Source organism: Bos indicus x Bos taurus, chromosome 27, assembly GCF_003369695.1.
Source record: "Bos indicus x Bos taurus breed Angus x Brahman F1 hybrid chromosome 27, Bos_hybrid_MaternalHap_v2.0, whole genome shotgun sequence".
Classification (NCBI taxonomy): domain Eukaryota; kingdom Metazoa; phylum Chordata; class Mammalia; order Artiodactyla; family Bovidae; genus Bos; species Bos indicus x Bos taurus.
In genome coordinates this window covers 36,046,597-36,062,096 of record NC_040102.1, presented here as the reverse complement: position 1 = coordinate 36,062,096, position 15,500 = coordinate 36,046,597, and the positions used below count along the sequence as shown (strand labels likewise).

The window sequence follows — 15,500 nt, the reverse complement described above, 5'->3', positions numbered from 1 at the left end:
TGGTTCATGAGAAAAATTGTCTTCCACGAAACTGGCCGCTGGTGCCAAAAAGGTTGGAGACCATTGTCCTAGACTATAAAGCAAGTCTTGATAAATATCAAAGAATTTAAGTCATTCAATGTATATTCTCTGACCACAGTAAATTAAATTACAAGACAATAACCAAAAGATACATAGGAACTCCTTGGAAGCTAAATAATACACTTCGAAGTAACCCGTGGGTCAAAGAAGAGAGCAAAAGGGAAATTAGAGAGTATTTTGAATGGAATGAAAATGAAAACATGCGATGTCAAAATGTATGGGATGCCAGCAAAGCAGTATTAGGGGGAAATTTATAGCACTAAACATCCACATTAAACGAGAGAAAAGTTCTCAAGTCAGTTACCTCAGCTTTGTAATATTTTAAGATACTGTAAAAAGAACAACTTAAACCCAAAGTAAGCAGAAGGAAGATAATAAAGATCAAAGCAGAAATTGATGAAACTACAAACAGAAAACACTAAAGAAAATCAGTAAAACCAAAAGCTGGTTCTTTGAAATGATCGATAAATTGATAAGCACCCAGCCAGACTGATCATGAAAGAGAAGAAAAGAATTACCAATATCAAGAATAAGAGGTAATATACTGAAGATTCTATAGGAAGCAAAAGGATGATAATACTATGATAATTTTATTCCAGTAAATTTGAAAGCATAAGCGAGATTGACAAAGTTCTTGGAAAGTACAAACTCAAAGCTCACATAGGAAGAAAGAGATACTCTGAATATAGTAAAGAAATTAAATGCATAATTTAAAACATTCCCACCAATTTGTAAGTTGGAGCAACCACTATAGAAAATAGTACAGAGGTTCCTCAAAAAACTGGTTGCCGTGTAATCCTGAACTCCTACTCCTGGGTGGATATCCAAACACAATTATTATTTGAAGGTGCACGCGCCATAATGTTCGCTGAAGCACTGTTTACAGTTGTCGAGACATGGAAACAACCTGTCCATCAACAGATGAGTGGATAAAGAGGATCTGGTACATAGATACAATGGAGTATTACTCAGCCATTAAAAAGGATGAAATAATGCCATTTGCAGCAACATGGACGGACCTAGAGATTATCATACGAAGTGAAGTAAGTCAGACAGAGAAAGACAACTACCGTGTCATGTCACTTATATGTGGACTCTAAAATATGACACAGATGAAGTTATCTATGAAACAGAAACAGATGCAGACATAGAGGAAGGACGTGTGGTTGCCAAGGGGGAGGGGAGCTGGGGGAAGGGGGACTGGGAGTTTGGGATCAGCAAATGCAAGCTATTATATACAGGATGGATAAGCAACAAGGTCCTACTGTGTAGCACAGGGAACTAGATTCAACATCCTATGATTAAACAGAATGGCAAAGACTATGAAGAATATATATGTATATAACTGAATCACTCTGCTGCACAGTGAAAATTAAGACAACATTGTAAATCAACTATACTTCGATAAAACAAATTAATAAAAAAAAGAAAACATTCCCACCAAGAAAACTCCAAGCCTAGATGACTTCACTGGCGAATGCTACCAAACATTAAGGAAGAAATAACTCACTCAGAAAATTTTAAAGGACATAATATTTCCCAGCTCATCCTATGAGGGCCGCTTTACATTTTTGGTCAAAAAGAAAAGGAAAGAAAGAAAGCCATTATAGAAAAACTACAGACCAATAAGGAGTGAGTATTTATGCAGAAACTCTAAATTTTAGCAAATCTAAAGCCAACACTATTTAAAAGAACAAGCCATCACGATCAAGCGGGGTTCGTCCAAGGAATGGAGAATAATTGAATATTCAAAAAGAAATCAGCATCTGGCTTTGCATGTAAGGAGCATGGATGTCACCACACCATGCTGACAACAAGTAAAAAGTAAAGACTTTGAAAAATCAGTAACTCTTCTAGAATCTGTAGAAGAAGTGAGGACTTAGGGCAAATTGCTGCTGCTGCTGCTGCTAAGTCACTTCGGTCGTGTCCGACTCTGTGTGACCCCATAGACAGCAGCCCACCAGGCTCCCCAGTCCCTGGGATTCTCCAGGCAAGAACACTGGAGTGGGTTGCCATTTCCTTCTCCAATGCAGGAAAGTGAAAAGTGAAAGTGAAGTCGCTCAGCCGCGTCCGACTCCTAGCGACCCCATGGACTGCAGCCTACTAGGCTCCTCCGTCCATGGGATTTTCCAGGCAAGAGTATTGGAGTCGGGTGCCATTGCCTTCTCTGTTAGGGCAAATTACTATCCCCCAAATCGGACAGTCTGATTTGTGAATATGAAGAGTAGCAATTTACTGGAGCAGAGACCTAAAGGCATCTACAAAAACGCCTGAAGCTAACATTACACTTGATGGTGAAAGACTGAGTGCTTTCCTCCCACATTCAGTGACAAGACAGCCATGTCTGCTCCTGCTGCTGCTGCTTTTTTTTCTTTTCTTTTTTTAAATACTTATTTTTTGGCTGCACCTCGTCTTAGGGCACTCAGGTCTTCAATGTTCCTTGCAGTGTGTGGGATCTCTTCGTTGCAGCATGTGATATCTTGTTCCCTGACCAGGAATGGAACCCCGGCCCCCTGCACTGGGAGTGAGGTGTCCTAGCCACTGGACCACCAGCGAAGTCCCACTACCCCTGCTTCTGTTCACCACTGTCCTTGAGGTGCTACTGGTACAATAAGGCAAGTAAGAGAAATGAAAGGCAGCTAGGTTGGAGAGGAAGAAGTAAACTGTCTTTGTTCATGGACAACGTGATATATATAAAAATCCGATGGAAGCTAATAAATGAGTTTGGTGAGGTTGCAGGATACAATTTCAGTATATAAAAAAATCAATTGAATCCTATATACTAGCAGTGTAAAAGTACAAACTGAAATTGAAAAAAGAATAGCCTTTACAATAACATTGAAAAAATAGAAATACTTGGAGGTGAATCTGATAAAAGATGTAGGAAATATACACTGAAAACTACAGAACACTGCTGACAGAAATTAAAGAAGACCTGAGCAAACTCCAGGAGATCGTGGAGGACAGAGGAGCCTGGTGGGCTGCAGTCTGTGGAGTCGCAGAGTTGGATACGACTCAGCAACTGAGCAATGACAAATAAATGGAGAGATCCACTGTTCTCATGGGTCAGAAGACTCAGTACAGGTGTCAGTTCTCCCTGAAATGATCGAAATATCTGATGCAGCCCAATCAAATCCCAGTAGGCTTTTTTGTGAAAAGTGACATTGTTCTAAAATTTATATGGAAAAGACCTAGAACATCCAAACAACTTTGAAAAAGGACAAAGTTGAAGGATTTATAGTGACTTCAAGAAATGGCAACCCACTCCAGTATTCTTGCCTGGAAAATCCCATGGACACAGGGGCCTGGGGGGCTATTGTCCATGAGGTCACACAAGAGTCAGACACGACTTGGTGACTGAACAAGATTTATTACAAAGCTACAGTGACCAATGCAGTGTGGTATTGCCATAAAGATAGATAAGTCAGTGAGTCCAGACATAGAACCACACATACAGGAACAACTGATATTCAGCAAAGATAATTCAGTGGATCATTTTTACCACATATCATGCTGGAGCAATTGGACATTTATATGCAGAATGAACTTTGATTCATACCTTACATCATATGCAAAAATTAAATCAAAATGGATCATAGGTTAAATGTAAAACCTGAAACTATAAAACTTTTTGATTAAAACATAAGGAAAAAAAAAAAACCTTAGAGATCTTGGATAAGGCAAAGATCTCTTATATGCAATACCAAAAAGTGCAACCCGCAAAAGAACAAATCAACGAGTTGGACTTCATCAAAAACATCTGCCCTTCAAAATGCACTATAAAAAATGGAAAAAAAAAAAAAACCAGCTACTGATTGGGAGAAAGTGTTGGCAAATAATCATCTGATATAGGACTTGTATCCACAATACATAAAGAACTCTCAAAACTCAATAATAAAAAAACAACCCAAGCTTTAGAATAAGCACAAGATTTTAACTTAACCAAGAAGATATACAAATGGCAAACAAGCACACAAAAAGATACTCCGCATTATTAGTCATCAGGGAAATACAAATTAAAACTATTGATATAAGGACGTACACTACACAGCTGTAGGAAAACTAAAGTGAAAAAGACTCACCATACCAAGTGTTGAGGATGTGGGGAGCCTGGGACCCCCATGCACCGCTGGTGGGCATGTAAATGGGCCACTTGGGAAAAAACTTTGGTTGTTTCTTTAAAAGTTAAAGATATCCCAACAGTGTGACCTAGCCATTCAGCAAAAACAATGGATGAATTGTCAATACATGCAACAACATGGATGAAATTAAGCTGAGTTAAAAAACATGGATGAAATTAAGCTGAGTTAAAAAAAAAAAAAAAAAAACCAACCCAGACACAAAGATTCCACACTGTATAGCTCCATTTAGATAAAATTCTGGCAAATGCAACTAATGTCGAGTGACAGAAAGCAGATCAGTGGTTACCTGGGGGCAGGGTGGTGGAAGGAAGGACTGCAAAGAAGCCTGAGGAAATCTTTCAGGGATGATGAATGGCCCCCTCCTCACTGTGCTGATGGTTTGTTTCATGGGTGTTTCCCTGTGTCCGAAATTATCAGATCATCTACTTTAAATGCATGCATTTAGGGCTTCCTCCATGGCTTATGGAGTGATAAAGAGTCTGTCTGCCAACCTAGGGGACACAGGTTCAATCTCTGGTCCAGGAAGATTCCACATGCCACGGAGCAGCTGCGCCCGTGTGCCATAACTACTGAGCCTTTGCTCTACAGCCTGGGAGCCGCAGTTCCTGAGCCCACGTGCCTCAGCTGCTGAAGCCTGCACACCCTGAAGCCTGTGCTCCACAGCAAGAGAAGCCACCACAATGAGAAGTCCTCGCACGGTGACTAGAGAGTGGTCCCCATCGCCGCAACTAGAGAAAAGCCTGCAGAGCAACGAAGACCCAGCACAGCCAAACAAATTTTATATATATATATATATATATATATAATCTGCATTTATCATATGCCAACTGTACCTCCATGAAGCTATCTTTAAAATATTGTATTGGCAAACTCTAGAACCACTCTGTGTCCCTTAAGCAAGTTGCTAAATCTCTAGTTTCCTCATCTATAAGGTAGGAGTAATGTGACAAATAAAAATAACATGTTGGATATATTTTCATGAGAGAGAACTCAATTAGTAATGGTAATAATGGAATAATGCTTTCAAGAATAATAACAAGAAGAAAACTAATTATGTGATTCTTAAACGGCCTGCTCATCTCTACCTGCAGAGGTTTCTGTGGAGGGTTGGAAGGCTGTGGCCCTGGTTTTCCAGTTCGGTCATAATCTCACACATAAGACTTGGTGTCACTATTGTGGGGGGCTCCGAGGCACACGTGTCCCCTACCCTCTGCTTTGTTCTTCCCAGTTTGGCCAGAGCTGGGGGGCTCCCTAGGTCCCTGTCACTGCACAGCCCTCCCGCCAGCCCACACCACCCCCAGACACCATGGTTTCTTCCTCCTTCTCCTAATTTGGGGATGCAAAACCATGTAGACGTGTAGGAGTCTTGTAGATCAGGCGGGAGGAAAGCTCCCATGGAAGATTAGGAGAGTCAAGCACATAGCTCACTTGCCTGCAACCTTGCACACCTGTCTTCATTAGCTGTCGCCGTTACACGACTTACGGGCCAGGTCATCCATCCTGGTTCCCGTGTCCCTCCTGATTCTGAAGGCTCCGCACGGGGACAGGCTTCTTGTCCTTGGAGTGGACAGTCCGGGGAACCAGCTGGGGAGATCGTGGGGTAGGTTCAGAGATGGAGGATCCAGGTGAGCTGGAGTCATTGGGAAAACGTCGTGAAAGAAAGAGGACGAAGAGAACCTGCCCCTGTGTGTGTGTGTGTGTGTGTGTGCGCACGCCTGTGTGTTTATAGTCCCCAACCCTTTAGCATGTATGGGGCCTGCCATGGAAGCAGACCTCAGTATTTTTTGGTGGGAGAAGTGAGTGAATGAGGACAGCTGAGCTCTGTCAGAAGTCTAGCAGCTGGAGGGCAGGAGCTGAGGCCCAGCTGGGCGTGAGGTGGGCCGGTCTGGCCAGGAGAGGGGCTGAAAGCCTGGATGCAGCAGAGGGGGCCGAGTGACGTCCGAGTGGTGGGATGGAGAGTGTGGACACTGTGTTAGGGGCTTCTCTGGGCTGCTGGAAGGGCCCCTGGAGGCCCTGCAGGGCAGCCCCACCCACGCCGCAGGTCCCTTTGGGCTCTGCTGGATCTTCAGAGGTTGTGGGCGCAGGCGTACTCCCGGGGCCCCAGACTACCTGGACCCAGTGGAGAATTTTGGCTTCTAGCCCTTCCCCTGCCTGTGGATCAGCACCGGCTCCAAAGCAAGGGCAGCGATCCCCTCCCTCACCGCAGTTAGAAGGGGCTTAGGCTCCTAACACACACACCGATCTCACACTCATGCCTGCGCCCCCACAGTATCCTGACATCTCCACACCAGACCCAGTCAGGAAACTGTCCGGGGTCGGGGTCCTGGCATATCCCCAGGGAATAGGCGTGAGACCAGGCGGCATGTCAGGGGCCCAGGCCCTCCGGCTCCCTGCCCACGGGCTCACGGCTGACCCCGCTGGACCAGGCAGACTTGCGAGGGAGCGGTGATGTGCCTGGCACCTCGTGGGCCCTCTGACCCGGCCTCCCGCTGTTAACCCTGGAGTACCGCCCAGCACCCCCCCCCCCAACCTCGGTGCCACTTTAGACCCTTCCCAGTTCCTGGAATCCATACGCCGCTGCTTGTAGACGGCTGACCCCATCCCAAACCTCCTCGGGGTTTCCCGTTTAACCACCGCGCCGAGGTCTGCGGATGCTCTTTGTGCTCGCCAGACCCCCACCCCCTACCCCCAGCAAGGGCACAGTCACCCACAGTGGCTCTGGGGTTGCCCCCCTCCCTTGGAGGTGCCTCCCTAACAGAGCACCCCCCGCCCAGAGCTGTGCCCAGGGGACCAGGGCGCAACAAGAGAGCAGCCCCTCCTTCCACGCGGCTGTCGGAAGGCTCGGGCGCAAGCCTTTGGATCAAGGCGTCTTGATCCCTGCTCTGGACTCGGAAGAGCAAGGGTTCCATTCTCTTCTCTTGGCGTCCAGCCCCCACCCCCGGCTTGCCCCGCGCCCCGCGCCCCAGAGCCTTGTCATCTTGCCCACGTGCCTGGGCAGCAGCCGCAAGGCTTGGGCAGTCCCGCCCCGGAATGTGCATGCCCGATCGTGGCCAAGCCTGTGCGCTCGAGTGTGTGGCCCTGCACGTGCGCACGCATGACGTAGGGCGCCGCTGGAGCACGTCTCCTCTGTCTGCCCATCCAGGTTACTCCTCGCTGCAGGACGAGCTGCTGTCCCCCGCCTCCCTGCACTACGCGCTCCCCTCTCCGCTGCGCGCAGACCAGTACTGGAACGAGGTGGCCGTCCTAGACGCCATCCCCTTGGCGGGCACGGAGCATGACGCCCTGCTGGAGATGTCTGACATGCAGGTGTGGTCCGCGGGCCTCACGCCCTCACTGGTCACTGCTGAGGACTCCTCTCTGGAGTGCAGCAAGGCCGAGGACTCGGACGCCACCGGGCACGAGTGGAAGCTGGAGGGGGCGCTCTCCGAGGGACCCCAGGGCCCCACGCTGGGCTCTCTGGACCTCGTGGAGGACGACACGGTGGATTCAGATGCCACAAATGGCCTTATCGATTTGCTTGACCAGGAGGAAGGTCAGAGGTCAGAAGAGAAGCTGCCAGGTCATGAGAGGCAGGAGGACTCAACAGGTGCAGGGCAGGACTCAGAGCGTGAAGTGTCTCTTGTTTCAGGCCAGCAGAGGGTACACGCCCGAGTCTCAGAAACCCCCACCGTGAGTTGGGCGATGGACTCGAGCCAGGACAGGTAAGGGCAAGGGCTGGGCTGCCGGGCGGGGTGCCTTTTGCCATCCCGGGCTTCCGGGGGGTCCTGTGCCTAGCAGCGAGTAAGGGGGACTTTTATATGCTGCTGCCCCCCAAACCTTGTGTGCCAAACGCCCTGGAGGAAATAATTCAGTAAGGTGCCAGCTTGCCCCTGCACCTCCCAGCCAGCACGCAGGCCTCTGTGTTGTGATAAAGAGTGGAGCTGCGTCTGCAAAGGCCAGTCCTTCCCCGCCCCACCTCCAACTCCTGTGCAGCCCCCAGGAGAGAGGCTGGGGGTGTTGGGATGGGGAGAGCGATTGTCAGGCTGGGACAAGCCACGGCCCTGGCAGTACAGCAGAGCCGGGGGCCCTGGGCCTGGTCACTGCTGTGTCGATTGTTGAAAGCAAACCATAATTGGAAACCTAGAAGCTCCAGGGCCCAGGCAAGCGGGTGGGCAGTCACAGGGCCTGCATGTGACGGAACTGATAAGGCTGCCCTTTCTAGTTACGCCTGTCCGGAGGAGTGAGGCCAATTGGGCTTATCTGGGCGGGACAGAGCTTCAGCTGTTGAAGATGGTTCCTCTCCTGGGTAGCTCCTGGCCACGCTTCCCGCCATGAGAAGGCCTGGGACCCGGCCAGGCTGGCAGTGCAGGTGGAAGGGCCTCGTGCGCCTCGGTGGACACAGAGTGTCCAGGCCACGTCCATGCGGTGGACAGCCCACTGCACCCTGGCGCTTGGGCTAAGTGCAGAGGGGTCTTGGGGCGAGAGCGAGACAGACAGACGAGTGACAGGTATCACCGTGGCCTCTGGGGCTGGCCCAGGAAGGGCGTGGCCGAGGCCCTGTCCTCCCTGTTGCTTTGCTCCTCAGTTTCCCCAAAGTACACGGTTCCTGTGCTCCCGGGAGGCCGTGGCCACCCCCGTGGAGCTCAGGTCCAGCCTGACCGTGGGAAACCTGCTCCCCTGTCCCCTTCCCACCCGTGTCCCCCTCCCAGAAGCCCCGGCAGATGGCGCCTCCCCAGGGAGGAGCCGCTCAGTGTGGCCCCATCCCCCAGCAGGATGGAAAACAAAGCCGTTTAGGAGACAGGATAGCCGGGATTCATTCAGTGCCGCAGATGAACCCTTTGATTCTTGAGGAAAATTGGGCAGGCTGAGCGGTGAGGATCCACAGTGAAACTGGGCCTCCCAAGCACCTGTAGTGACCCTTGGCTTAACAAGCATGGACTGGATGCCCGTGTGTGCTGGCCACTGCACCGCTGTGACAGCAGCGTCCCTAGACAGGGACCAGGGGCCTGGCGGCCAAGCCTCAGAGCATGACTGGCGGGCTCTGTGACCTGGGCCAGCCCTCCCGTGGGGACAGATGGATTTCATTCATTCACCCGACAGTGAGTATTGAGGCCAGCTGTGTGCCAGGCCCCTGTACAAATGCCTCCAAGCCAGTGTTGTGGCCTTAAGCAAAACACTGTCGCCACCCACGAGACATTTGTGTTCTTGTGCAGCGGTCCCCAATCTTTTTTGGTAGCCAAGGACCGATTTCGTGGAAGACAGTTTTTCCATGAAGTGGGGGTGGCGGGGGGGATGGTTTGGGGATAATTCAAGTGCATTGCATTTATTGAGCCCTTTATTTCTATTCTGATTACATCAGCTCCATCTCAGATCATCGGGCACTGGATCCTGGAGGTGGGGGCCCGTGTTCTAGGGAGGGGAAACTGACAATAAACAGATAAAGTAAATGGATTGGAAAGTAATTTTAAAAAAGAAATGCTCATTAGTGCCAAGTGCTGAAAAGAAAAAATAAAGCAGGAAAAGGGGAGGGTGGAATTACAGAGAAGGCGGCCAGGGGCACCTGAGAGTGACTTGGAGGAAAGACGTAAAGGAATTCAGGTGACAAGCCCTGTGAGCATCTGAGCAGAGGTGCCTCAGAGGCCCTGTTGGTGCAAAGGCCTCAGAGCAGAGCATGCCCACCGCACTCCAGGGACAGCGAGGAGCTGGCTGCACCTGGAGCAGGATGATCAGGGAGGTGGTGGGGCCTGACATGGCAGGCCTTGGGGTCCTAGAAGGACTGTGGTGCTTCTTGGGTGGGATGGAGAACCGTCAGAGGGTTCTGAGCAGAGATCCAAGGTGATCGGGCCACAGCCAGATGCGGTCAGGGGTAGACGCAGGGAGATGAGGTGCAGGAAAGTGACGTGGACCCAGATGGCTGGCCAGGGGTAGTCATGCTCAGGATGTATTTTTGGAAGTGGAATCCCAAGGATTTGCTGGCAAATAAGATATAGTGATTGAGAGAAAGAGGGGGTGTCCCAGAGGACACAGGTGTCCTTGAGCTGACACCTGCAGGACCCAGGGTGCCGTCTGCTGCAGGGTGGGGAGACAGCTGGGGAGGATGCCCTCGGTGAGGACTTGAGCCCGCGAGATGCCCATCAGAGACCTCCAGGCAGGTGTCAAGGAGGCCGTTGGACACACAGGCCTGCAGCTCAGGGACGAGCTGCTGGGGACCTACCGGTGGGCTTAAAGCCACAGGTTGAATGACCTCACCTGGGAAGTGGATATAGACAGGGAGAGAGGTCTGAGAACTGAGCCTGGGCCCTTCCAGGGTCAGACGCCGGGAAAGTTAGGAGGAGACACAGAGGACACTGGGAAGGAACGGCTGGCGAGGGAGGGAGGAGCCCGCACTTGTGTTCCCGAGGCTGTGGAAGAGCCTGCTTTGAGGGGCGGGGGGGTCATCCCACCTGCTGAGCCCCGCCGTGAGGACTGTGGGATGGGAGCACCATGGGGGGCTGGACGGCGGGTGTGGGGACCCCTGATGACCAGACCATCACGGGGCCACAGAAGCAGAGCCGTCCACTCAGAGGACAGGCCCAGCGGCACCGGTGTCCGCGTCTCTGGACGGGGCCGATGCTGTGTGCTGGTTCACGCCCTCCCAGCCTCCAGAGGGCAGGGCAGGCTCCAGACAGGGAGGACCCCCGAGAGAGGAAGCTGGGGGTGACGGGTGTCCTCGGTCTCTTCCCGGGGGCCAGGGTGCACGACTGGGATGCGGAAGGCTCTATCGTCTCCTACCTGCAAGAGGCTGCACATGGCTCCCGGCTGGAGGAGGCCCCGCTGGGCCCACACTTATTCCAGAGAACAGTCGGTGGCTCACCAGAGCTCGAGGAGGGCCCCGGGCCTGCGGCTGAGCAGTCTGAGGTCGGCAGGGAGCAGAGACCGCCCAGCCCCCAAGAGTGGACGCAGGAGGCTGGCAGCACCATCTCCCTCCAGGTAAAGGTGGGCACCCTCGGGCAGGGAGGACCAGGGTCCCCGGCATCCACTTACTCGCTCAGACCCCCGCTGTGAGTGGTTTCTCTTTAAAGCCTGGGGCGGTGGCTTCTCTTTCTGTCTGCCCATCTGTCGGCCTCCGTGACCCCTCTGAGGGCAGGGAGGGGCTCTCCTTGATGGGGGTCCAGAGACTCCCAGGCACACCTATGGTGCCCCTTTCCCGCTCCCCACCGCCGGCCGCCCTTCATATGCCTAAGGTGGTCACAGGATAAGAGGGGGGCTCTGTAGTTGTTGTTCAGTCTCTCAATCGTGTCTAACTCTTTGTGACCCCATGCACTGCAGCACGCCAGGCTTCCCTGTCCTTCACTATCTCCCTCAGAGCTTGCTCAAGCTCATGTCCATTGAGTCGGTGATGCCATCCAACCATCTCATCCTCTGTCGCCCCCTTCTCCTCTTGCCTTCTATCTTTCCCAGCATCAGGGTCTTTGGAGGGCTGGTTTTGTTTTCTTTTTCTGTCATGTTTTAGGAAGAAGGGCTTAGAACCCAGAGGCCCGGCCGCTGGCTGATTTGGGTCTTACCCAGTCTTTGGGGCCAATAACCAGCTACTCTCCTCCAGGCCCCTGGGTCCCCTTGTGTAAATGGGGTAGAGAAAGGATTGTCGCCAGGGTTCCCTGGGGTCTCTGTGCCCATGCGGGTAGACCCCTGTGGGGACAGGCTGGGACGGCAGTGGAGGGCGGGGGCGACCCCTGCACAGGCTGTGGCCTCCACCCTCCCTTCAGTCCCCGCTACTTACTTTATTTATTCCATTTTGTCTTGACTCCCCATTTCCTTGGACATCTGTTTCAATGTGTTTTTTGAAACCTTTTTGCATTGTGAAAAATTACAAATAGATACAAAACCGGGTAGGATAGCCTATCACCTTCCAGCACACACTTCCCCCTGACGTTATCTTGAAACTAATCCCAGATGTCTTATGATCTTGCATGCATGCTCAGTCGCTGCAGTAATATCTGACTCTTTTCAATCCCATGGACTGTAGCCTACCAGGCTCCTGTGTCCATGGGATTCTCCAGGCAAGAATACTGGAGTGATTTGCCATGCCCTCCTCCAGGGGATCTTCCCAACCCAGGGATCGAGCCCAGGTCTCCTGCATTGCAGGTGGATTCTTTACCGTCTGAGCCACCAGGGAAGCCCAAGAATACCGGAGTGGGTTGCCGTTCCCTCCTTCGGGGGATCTTCCCAGCCCAGGGATCCATCCCTCCTCTCTCACGTCTCCTGCATTGGCAGGCGGGTTCTTTACCACTAGTGCCACTTGGGAAGCCCGTTATGATCTTGACATAATTTTTTTTAAATAATTGTATTTATTTGTTTACTTCTGGCTGCGCTGGGTCTTCGCTGGCACGGACTTTTCTCTGGCTGCGATGAGCGGGGGCCGCTCTTCCTTGCAGTGGCGTCTCTTGTTGCTCAGCACGGGCTCCAGGCGTGTGGGCTTCAGTCGTTGCCGCTCACGGGCCCTGGAACTCGGGCCCAGTCTTTGTGGTGCCCTGGGTTTAGTTGCTCCGCGGCACGTGGAATCCTCCCGAAGCAGGGATCAAGCCCGTGCCCCCTGCACTGGCAACTGCGTTCTTATCCACAGAGCCACCAGGGAAGCGCTTGACATCGTTTTAGTTTGTGTTTGTATGAAGCGGGAGTCACCGCTCTGTAACATGTATCGATACTTTTAGCACATGTGTAGCGTGTGCTCTGCATCTCCCTGGTCCCTCGTCTTCCACGCGCACGTGTCCTCTTCCGCCCTCCCCTTCACTGCCAGCTTCTCCCCTCGCCCCTGTCCCAGCCCGAGCCTTGCAGGTACCTCTGAGGACCCCAGGACCGGGTGGGCTCCACCATGGCCTGGGCTGCCGGCTGCCAAGAGGTGCCAGGAATTAAACAGGGTTTTATTTAGAAGCCGTCCCTGACAAGGACATGCCTCCGATGGCCGGGATGCTGCACCCGTTTTTAACCCCAGGCCACCCTGGCATTCTTGGTGGTCAGACTGCACCCATTTCTGCCACTCCTGGTTGTGCACACTTGTCCCAAAGCACCAGGCCCACCCCCCCACCCTGGGTCTGTGCCCCCCAGACCCAGGTCTGTGCACTGCGAGTCCTGGGGACGACACCGCATAGGAGCCTGTCTGGGCTCGGCTTTGTGGGGAGGGGGAGGACTGGAGAGAAGGCAGGATCCTGGAGAAGCAAACCCTCCAGGGTCATTATGCCCAGCTGCCTCGTTTACAGATAAGGAAACTGAGCCCCAGGAGACCCGGTGTCAGGGTAGGGAGAGTCCCAGCCCTCCCGGTCCCAGGTCCCCATCTAGGGTGGATGGGAGGGTGGGCGAACTGTCTCCTCACGGTCTCCTGGGGCCCCGGGGAATGATTGAGAGGCCTGTTTAAGGTGACAGCGTGCAGAGCACCTGTTGCCTGGTATTTCAGTGAGCCTCAAAGCTCAGTGGGGGCTGGGGGGTGTTGGTTACTGTAACTAGGGACCTTAGCCTGGAAGGCAGCCAGCCCCTCTCTTCGGCCCGGTAGGCAGCATCTGACCTTGGGCTCCTGGCCCAGGCTTGGACCCAGGGCTCCGGGGCCCCCTACATGTGCTGTGTCTGCATCCCTGGCACTCCTGTGTTGCGATGAGACAAGTCATTAACCTCTCTGTGCCTCCACTGCCCTTGCGTGATGTGGGGACACCAGAGACACGACGGTGTTAATGTAACCGAGTTGATGTGTGAAAGGGCATGCAGAGCCCCGCCTGGGCAGTGGGCTGCGTGGGGTGAGGGCCGTCACAGTCCCTAGCGGTGGGTGGGCTCACAACCCACCCCTCGTCTTGACGGCTGTAGAAACCGAGGCCCAGAGGAGCGCCCCCCCGCAACTCCTAGCCACCCCGCTAGGCCTCCAGCCACCCTGCGAGACCTCCGCAGGGTCAGGGTGCCAGTCCTGATTCTGGTTCTTCCTGCCATGCCCGCTGCTGCCCAGAGAGGAGCAGCCCTGTCCTGGAAACGGGACTCCTTCGAGCCTCAGCTGCTGGGCTGCCTTGCGGAGCCAGGCCTGCAGAGGCGAGTTGCAGGCGCCTGGTTCCTGGCCCTGGCGCTGCCAGCCCCGCCTGGGGAAGAGCCATGAAGGAGAGGCCCTAAATAGACACACTGGGACTCACTTGCATTTAGGATGGCTGTGCTGCCTAAGGCAGGGCAGGGGGGCCACCGAGGGCCGCGGGGCTCATGAAATCACATGGGCTCCCAAGGCCCCCGCCACCAGTGCTGGACGCCTGCGCTCCTGGGGCTGACCACTCACCCTGGGGGGGTGCTATTTTTGAAACAAACCCTGCACCCTCCAGGGTGTTAGCTGGCTCCACCCCACGAGCAAGCCAGTGGACATCCCCGTGGTCCTGGTGGTAGCCGCCTAGGACACACACCAGGAACCGCGTTCTGCAGACGTCTGATTTTTTTCCCGAGTCCTAAACGGGACCCTTTTCCTGGGCACAGCTAAAGCTGCCTCTGGCTGGCACAGGGGCGGGCTCTCGGTGGTGGGGGTGGGGGCAGCGTTGTTCAAAACGCCCTTTAACACGCACGTCCGGTGCCCGGGACGCACACACCTGCCGGCTTCCCTCTGGCCCTGCTGGACAGCCCGGGGCAGCTGGCTCAGGAGCTAGAATTACTGGGGCCTGACGTCAGCCAGGCCGGGGGCAGAGGCGGGCGCTCAGCCGGGCAGGCACTTGCGCGGCAGTTCCACTGTGGGGGCCCTGCAGCCTCCCGTGCACCGGGGAGAATGGAGCGGGTCCTGGGGGGCCTCCGGAGTCCCCGGGGAGAATGAGCGGCTGGCCCCACCGCCCTGGCTCCGCAGGCCCTGGAGGCCTGGGCTGGTGAGCAGTCAAGGATGTGGACCTTCGTCACCCAGCTCCTGGTCACCCTGGTGCTGCTGGGCTTCTTCCTGGTCAGCTGCCAGAACGTGGCGCACATCGTCCGGGGCTCCCTGGGCTTCATGCTCAAGCACGTCCACCAGGAGCTGGACAAGGAGCTGGGGGAGAGTGAGGGGCTGAGTGACGATGAGGAGACCATCTCCACCAGGGTGGTCCGGCGCCGGGTCCTCCTGAAGGTAACCTGGGGTAGGGGGGGCGCGGGGAGCACCAGTCCGGTTGCCCCGCAGGAAGAGAGGTCGGGCGGCCTGGCTGGGAGGCGCTGGGGATGTGCAGGCCGGAGCTGGGCGGCACTTTCCCGCCCTCCCCACCTCTCGTCCCTCACGATGGCTGAGAAGGATCCGCTCTGGGACTCAGGAGGCTGGCCCTCCTTCTGCTTCTGTCCACAACCAGC

At 53.8% G+C, this 15,500-nt stretch overlaps 1 protein-coding gene across 13 annotated transcripts in view; it reads left to right on the top strand.

Annotated features, from left to right (window-relative positions):
- ANK1 (ankyrin 1) overlaps nucleotides 1-15,500 on the top strand; it is a 241,341-nt gene that overhangs the window by 214,499 nt on the left and 11,342 nt on the right. For 8 of the 13 annotated variants that reach the window (XM_027530143.1, XM_027530138.1, XM_027530140.1 and 5 more), the window contains 2 exons: nucleotides 7,366-7,924; nucleotides 10,934-11,171. In XM_027530143.1, coding sequence (XP_027385944.1) covers nucleotides 7,366-7,924; nucleotides 10,934-11,171 — 797 coding nt within the window. Of the gene's footprint in view, nucleotides 1-7,365; nucleotides 7,925-10,933; nucleotides 11,172-14,784; nucleotides 15,286-15,500 lie in introns of those variants that run through there. The other 5 variants (XM_027530145.1, XM_027530144.1, XM_027530148.1 and 2 more) reach the window with 3 other exon arrangements.